The sequence below is a fragment of the Primulina tabacum genome, chromosome 1, assembly GCF_025594145.1.
Source record: "Primulina tabacum isolate GXHZ01 chromosome 1, ASM2559414v2, whole genome shotgun sequence".
Classification (NCBI taxonomy): Eukaryota; Viridiplantae; Streptophyta; class Magnoliopsida; order Lamiales; family Gesneriaceae; genus Primulina; species Primulina tabacum.
The window spans coordinates 20,032,330-20,040,340 of record NC_134550.1 but is presented as its reverse complement, the minus strand read 5'-3'; the positions used below and the strand labels follow the sequence as shown (position 1 = coordinate 20,040,340).

Sequence of the window (8,011 nt, the reverse complement as noted above, 5' to 3'; positions counted from 1 at the left end):
GATGTTTAACAAATTATTTTATTCTATTTAAACTGAAAGATAGGTTATATTTATTAAATTAAACTTCTTAAAACAACAAAAACAAGGGGAATGAACTGACTTGTAGTATTTAAAATAGATTGGAAATATTTAAGTTCTCAATTTCACCTTATTATTCAATTGAATTTCTTAATACTCTGCGCATTGTGGTCTGAACAAGCATGTATATATGTCTGTGAGAGAGTTAACATGCACAATTTAGATTAATCATATAATTGGAAAGTGAGTTAAAATATTCTTCCGGCCTAGAAAAAAATTCGGCATGACCACTAAATAAAAATGACGAACCGGAAAACCCCAAACAAATGATAACCAAATTCTACACTCGATTATCACACCATAACACCATAACGTGAATCCATCAACAACTAGATCCGCATTGGCTCGAAAACGATATAACTCCTATGTGCCGGCCCGACACAACTACAACAGAATAACAACAATCCAAGTCCAAAAAATGTACAACTAGACAGGTGATACCGCGGTAAATGTAGCCTCCAACATAAATACAATAATTTAATTTGAACTCTCCTTTGATTTGTGCTTCCGTTTCTTACTCCTGCATGGAAGAAAGCATGTTTTTAACACAAGATAGTGGTAGAGGAGGAGAAGCGGGCGAAGGGCGCAATGTTTAGCAAGTACTTTTCGTGTGAACTTGGATCCAAACACGATTTGAGTTTACGATCAATGTGCTTCACATCTTTGGAGGTAGGGGTCTCAAGTGTATCAATCTGGAGTACAAACAGTTAAATTAAGCTCCTCGGAGTGGTGAGAAAACAAAGATAAGATATTAATCATCCTATAATACCATCTATCTAAACTTATAATAAATTTTTACTATCAAGTCACAGAGGAAGGAGAAAAATAAGTATACCAGTGTATCAATTTCGCTCAAGCGAAGGTTGAGCTCGGAAATGGCATGAGAAGGATGGTACCTCGAGAGCATGCTTTTTAGGTATCTGCAAGAGGTTTGATCCACAGATTTATCAAACCAGAAATGGTCAGTGAGTTGCATACTAACTTGAAGGTTGGTGGTATTCAAACCTCTCGAAGTCGATAAATTTATTATAACTGGAAGCCCTGCGCAAAGCTGCCAATGCTAGCTGCACATGCGTAGAAAGTCAAAACTCCAGTGCTTGAATGCAAATATGGAATCATCAACAAACAAAGAATGAGGCCCAAACAAACGACAAGAAAATGATGGAATGAAAATCCAAATGATAAGATCCGGACAAGATCCGGACAACGCACAAAATACCTTGAAGATGACTTTTATTAAAGTTCAAAGTTTATAAATTTCTTCACGATATCGATAGGGAAAACAAGAAAGTGGATGACAGAAAATACTTCGCATTCAGAAAATAATACCTGTCCAGGTGGAAATAGTAGCGGAGCATTTGTCCGCATAATTTTATCTACTTCTGCTGTAGCAGATTCACGCAAATCCTGCAGCAAATAATCACAAATTGATCAAACTACATTTGTCTGTAGCACTTAAATCTGTATCGAGTCAGATGGGGAGATATGCTTTTAGTTTGTGGAGGAAGGATATTTATTTTATTTCAAGTAGATTATGGTCCATTCACCAGCCCATTTATATAATAAGATACTCTATGAAGTTTGAAGCGAAAAGCTCAACATCTAACTAATTGTCTTAGAACCGTGGAATAGCATTTCATTAGAATCTTAGACTTCCACAGAGGTGGACAAAACCCCATGCCATATGCATTGCTCATCTCATCAGCAAAACAAAGTCGACAAGCAAAGCCACAGCACCCAAACACATTGGACACTGGACACTACGCCATTTCCCTTCATAACATACTCAGCACCACAAAGACACTTGTTTTATACCCTAAAAAAAACTCAAAAACAAATTCATAGCGTGCATCAGCCGCCAACGGTCTGATTCACAGACTTTGAAGCCCTATCATCAGCAATTTATAGCTGTCTTAGCAATTAATAGCTTTCAAATGGAGAAACTTTACTAAAATGTAACAAATGGAAATCTGGCCAAATGAAATTATCATTTAAAACTCCAAAGAAAAAAGAAATTACTGACATAACATATGTCAAATGACCACGAACATAGAGAAATCATTCACTAGGGCAGCGATTAACCTGAACTATGTCGAAAATATACTGACCTTATGAATACAAGTTATAGTTGTTCGCCCAATGTTAAAACACGTTCAGTGCATTTACAAAAAAAAACCATGGGCAAGTTCACTAGGCACCTTTATGATCTCCAACAGCCCCTCGTTTTCCCCAAAGAGCTCCTATATGGGCAAGAATTGTTGTCAATATGTAATGCAAATTTATCAAACATAAACAGTCAATAAATTGAAGAAAAAATATCATTGATGTAAAAAATAAAACAGAGAAGGAGAAAATACATACGAGGAATGTAGAAGAGGGAAAATAATTATAAACGAGAAACAACAAACAAGAGGAGCTAAATCTCTATTTAATAGTCCAAACTTGCACGTTTATATTCGAAGGTGTCTCCAACAAAGATTAGAGGGGCTTAACACTCGGCCCTTTGGAGTATTCCAACCAAGAAGTTACTCCAACCCTGAAAATTTCTATATAGGGAGGAGTGGACACTATTAACTTATAAAGATCATCATCGAACCCATCAGAAGTTCCAACACTTGAAGAAACTTTATCTAATTGCACTTAGGAATGAGTTCAGCTCATGTATCACAATTTCCAGTATATTATTTATGATAAACAATCTCCACATTATTGAGCACTTTTTTAGCAATATTTCAATGTCCTTACTTCTAAAACATCCGCAAGATTTCAGAAAGTATAGAGGAGAGAAAAACCAACAGGGAAGAGATGTATGCACTCAAGCAAAATTGTACCCAGAAGATTACTGATTTATCTCAGATAAGAAGGTAGTTGATCGTAAATATTATTCGCTACTAAATACAAGGTGGATAGGAGTGGTCACCAATAGAAAGCAAGATTTAATGCAAGGGGATTTACCCAAAAATATGGCGAGCTGAAAAAGACATCTTACACTAAGTTTGTATAGGTGTATTTGAAATGACAGAATCTCAAATTCGCAACTCGAGTCCTTTAGATAAAACAATTGTTATTCTATCTGTTGAGTGTTGTGACTAGCTTAGGCTAGGGAAATACTAGCTATTAGATAGGGTTTTTTATACAGAGTTTGCTCTGGGAAAACATTCAATTTCATTTGCAATATAATTTCAGTTTTTTTATTGTGGTTGTAACACCATCTCCCAAACAGATATATATAATGGATTCATAGTTGTCAAGAGCGCAAAGCGCATCGAGGAACACAAGCGCCATGAAGCCTGAGGGGCAACGCGAGGCGCACGCCTTACAGAAAATTTTTCAATTGTCCAAATCAAGTTCATCTTCTTCCATCGAATCATCATATTCCCCATAACTTTCAAACTTGTATTCTTCTTGGTCTTCATAGTTTTCATGATCAACATCAATTTTTCTTCCTCTTCATCCAAAAGATGTTAAATCGATCTTTTTCTGGTTGTTTTAGATGTAGATGTCTGCTCTCTTCTTCTAATTCCAGCGTTGGGTTGCTAGGGTTTGGATTTGGGCTTTTTGTTTTAAACAAATAATTAAAAAAAGTTCACTCTTCCAAGGCTAGTCTAGGCGAGATTAAAAAAAATTCACTAAGGCGTGCTTTAGACGTGCCTGAGTGAACTTCTAAGGCCAGTCCAGGCGAGCGGCTAGGATCACCTTAGTGAGTCGATGGGCCTGGGATGACCCCAGCCACCGGCTCCTTGCCTGGTGGTGCTTCTTGCCTTCAGGCGAGAGTCACTCGCCTTTGACAACTATGAATGGATTTGCTGCAAAAGAAACTCTCATATAAGGGGAGCCCGATCATAAACTTGGAATAGAAGAGATAAAGAAAAGCAAAGAAGTTGATCTTTATAACCTAGGTCGCTACTTGCAAGTGTTGTCAGTCAATTCATGCACTTTCTGGCAGAGAGACATCAAAGGGTAGTAATCAGAATCCTTTGGTATCTGGAACACACCCGAGGAAAAGGGCTTCACTGTAGTCAAAAAGGGAGAAGAAAAGAAAAGAAAAGGACATCACTTTATCAATGATAAGGTTGTGAATCGCTGCAGGCACATGACTAATCTTCCAACTAATCTTACAAGAGAAAGATATTCTTAAAAGTAAGGCAACTAAAAGAACTTTACAGAGCTGAGTGGCAAGTCAAGAATAATCAATACCTATGCACCAGCTTGAGCATGAATGTTAAAAATCATCATGTGAAAGGGATTGACAAATAAGTTAGTTATGTGGATATTTGACAAGACTGTGTTTAAACTATCCGACTTTATTTTACTGTTTTACGGGATCCAAATATTTCCTTTGGTGGTTTTGTCCAGCTTTCAACAAAGTGCATAATTTGTAGGAATGATTTTTTGATAAACATAGAAAACTTTCACATAAGTTCCATGTCTTCTTTCAAGTTTTAATTCCCTCCAATTTTTGCACACATCAGTAAAGGAAACAAACTCTCCATTATAGTATAATACAACACTTATCATTAATTCAGTTGCGAACGAACCTCCACGTCGATGACAAAGCCTTCGAGTGCACGATACGGTGCATAAACAATAAGATCAAATCCTAGACTCTGAAAAGACATCAAACTATGTATAAATACAAGACAAAAGCAATAGAAAGGAAAAAGAAGTTAAGCATAATCCATACCTGAAGAACCAACATTTCATTATTCAGGATCATCTGGTGATCTTGCTCGATACCTTTTCCAAGCTCCTCTGCCGAGACATGGTTTTCTTCTGCCTTACAAGCAGCGTATATACAGGTTAACCTGAAAAGGGGTGCGAAGTGAGACATTTAACTTGCCTGTTTATGTGATTAAAAATTCCATTGTCAAGTGGCTAAGCACAGCAGGAAAAAAGAACAATTAATTTCACATGCATTGACTAAATTTGAAAACATCAAGTGCATGTAGAATAAGATGCTCGTCAATGCAGATGTGTGTTCATGATATTTGATATTGGTGTTTCTAACTTTGAAGCCAGAAGACACTAAATAATGAATCCAAACCCAAATCATCATAAAAAGACATACATGATATTCTTTGGGTGATGCTCCATCACAGACCATTGCAAATAAAATCTTTTAAAGTAAATAAGAGCTGTTGCCTGCAAAGCAAATAGAAACTGAAGTTAATACAAATTTCCAATTACAACTTCTTGATCATTATCGTTTCCAAGAAACATGGCAGCTAACCTGAATCTTACGCGGAAACTTGAAGGCATCACATACATCTTGAATTTTAAACTCGTAGAATGCCCGCAGAAGTTGTTCTTCTTCAGGCTTGAGTGGCTTTGTACGAGAATGCTTCTCAGCTAAAATTTCAGCAGTAACATTTGTAATAAGAAAATGAAAACAAGAATTATGACACACATGTAATCAAACAAAATTATGCAGACGTGCCTGTTCAAAGATGAGGGAATTACCGTTATCTTTGACATCATTTTGATGTTCCACATAAGATAAAGACCCATCAATATCCACTTCCATTCTTGTTGCTCCATACTTCACAATGTATTGAAATTTTAGCATTTTGAATACCATATTCATTGACGAGACCATGAGACCATAACATTTTAAGTATGTTCAAGCAGATAATGAAAATACTCGAACAATATCAGTTTTGCAGGCCTTCATCGACATAATAAGAAACATATTTCCTTGCTACTGCGTCCCTCCTGGTTATTTCCTTGCTACTGCGTCCCTACCAGTCTACCAGTCAGGGTATGGTAAAACAAATTGCCAATATTAGAATCATTTACAAATGTTCTTCCATTCTCTGGTTTCATCTACAAAATTACTAACTAGTAAAGAAATGCCATAAAGGTGGTAAGGTGGTGTTTGGGCCAAAATAATTTAATTAGAAGCCCAATTCAATTAGAAGTTAATAGAAGCCCATCAAATGCAACGGATTAATTTTCAAAAACTGATCATGAAGCACGGCAAAGGGAGGAGATCGTGGAATGGAAGGCGGAAGAACGTGGATCATGGGGGAGTGGAGAAAACTGCACAGCAGTCAGAAGAAAAGGATCAGCCGACACAGAAAAGGAGACACACACAACTCAACTCAGCAAAAATCTGCAAATACTCTCCGCTAAATTTTCAATCTTCAAGCATTAGTTTTCAGGCATTCCAATATAATTTCTAGCATTCTCTCGTTTTAGATTTCAACAACTTTATATGTTATATTTTTATGTCTTGTAAATTCCTACGCTTTATTGAAAATATAAACAATATCAGGGCATTTCCAATGGTTTTCTTCATTTTGGCGTTATAGTTGTTTTAGGAGATTAGAACCGACAATCAAATTTAGGATTCGCTTTCGCTTGATTTTAGAAGTTATATTTTTATCATTTTCACACAAATCGGTGCATTTTCGCACCTGGCATGCCCGCAAATATCAATATTAAGCAAACACTCCGCAAATCCAATTTTTACTTTTCATCATCATTTTACTGTGTTTTTAACAAGGACATCTACTTTGAGTAATCCGAACCAATCACAGCACACCAAACCCATTTAATCACTGTTAAAATTCGAAGATCTTTACTATCTGCACAATGAAACAGTAGGGATTTCTTCGGTGTAATGATTATTTACCAACCAAGGTGGCCAAATTTGTGTTGCAGCTTTGCCACGCATAAACTTCCCAACTGCCTCATCAAGAATTTCCAATCACATCTTAAAAGTTCTTTCTTGTTCAGGTACGAATTTATCAAATCCTTCTTCTATAATACAACATTAAAAAAGAAAAAAGAAACTACAAGATGCAGAAATAATTTTCAATCTACAGCTGCAATGTCCCTCAATCATAAACAGTCAGCTCTTTGGAAGGAAAAAATCCAAAAATTAAATGGAAGTTCATTTCACTCATTTATGCACAAAAACATCATAGACACATACCCTTTCCAGCGTTTGCCTAGCTCTCTGATTAGCGTCCCTATACTTGTCTTTCTGCCAAAAATCAGTAAAAAAAAATACCAAGCGTCAATTTATTTCAGGTGAACTAAAGGCCAACATCGATATACGGGGAAGCCGATCAATAAACATAGACAAAAATTAAAGGGTATTTAGATAATAGCAACGTTACGAGATCTTGAGAAGTAAAAATCCACTTTGCTCTATGAGTCGAAGTTGCAAAGTCCGCCATTTCTTACACTTCGAAGGATACTTGAATATAGAGAATTGCAGATGAAATATAACGGGTGGGCTAGAACGCGACGGAGATGCTGTGCGACGGCGAATTTTAGAAAGGGCCAATTTATAAAATAGGAGCAGGACTTTAAAAAAAAAAAAAAACAATGAGTTAACTCTTTAGTATTACATTAACTAGTTTTTCACCCGTGCGTTAATTATTTTTTTTAATTAATGATTAAAATTAGTAAGTATGATAATCTGTTTCACTTTCTCCATAACGTGATTGTTTATCAAACTAAAATGTATGTTGTTTTCATATACATATAGATCTGAACAATGAAACACTGAATAAAAGAGCTATTTTTGTATTTCGGCTAAAAAATAATATCACATTTATATTAGACAATGAATGACATAATGTGTTTATCAATTAAATCATATACACATATAAATTTATGTACTATATACAAAACAGTAACGGTAATAAAAATAATGGGGTTTTAATTTCAATAAGGGGTCATATTCTAATTTGAAATTTGAAAAGTCATCGAATTGACATGATACAATAACATATTTATTATAAATTGGTACAATAACATATAAATTATATATTAATTATTAAACATTTAATATGTTAAACGGTTACTTACATGATACATAATTTTCTCATTTAGAAAATTCATTTTGGGGGAATTTACTAAATTGACACGAGAAGTTAGTTTATATAATTAAATATTAAATTTATTAAGAATGCACATTTGA

The 8,011-nt window shown here is 35.3% G+C and overlaps 1 protein-coding gene across 1 annotated transcript; it reads right to left on the bottom strand.

The window, feature by feature from the left end:
* Nucleotides 1-245: 245 nt before the first annotated feature.
* LOC142542809 (cyclin-H1-1) lies at nucleotides 246-7,387 on the bottom strand. Its single transcript, XM_075649643.1, has 13 exons — nucleotides 7,203-7,387; nucleotides 7,016-7,066; nucleotides 5,539-5,617; nucleotides 5,309-5,427; nucleotides 5,147-5,220; nucleotides 4,763-4,883; nucleotides 4,617-4,685; nucleotides 2,277-2,318; nucleotides 1,408-1,485; nucleotides 1,084-1,142; nucleotides 914-998; nucleotides 682-770; nucleotides 246-598 (listed from the first exon to the last, which is right to left on the bottom strand). Exons 1-13 carry the CDS (start codon nucleotides 7,260-7,262, stop codon nucleotides 556-558), a joined length of 969 nt encoding a protein of 322 aa, XP_075505758.1. The 5' UTR covers nucleotides 7,263-7,387; the 3' UTR covers nucleotides 246-555.
* Between the last annotated feature and the right edge of the window lie 624 nt (nucleotides 7,388-8,011).

What these genes read in the sequence shown, in the direction of transcription:
- LOC142542809 (XM_075649643.1), bottom strand. Translation starts at nt 7,262, where the DNA reads ATGGCGGACTTTGCAACTTCGACTCATAGAGCAAAGTGGATTTTTACT. An exon ending in CTAGGCAAACGCTGGAAAGG is followed by an intron (nt 5,618 to 7,015) that starts GTATGTGTCTAT and finishes TACATTGTGAAG; the next exon opens with TATGGAGCAACAAGAATGGA. An exon ending in CATCACCCAAAGAATATCAT is followed by an intron (nt 4,884 to 5,146) that starts GTATGTCTTTTT and finishes ACCCCTTTTCAG; the next exon opens with GTTAACCTGTATATACGCTG.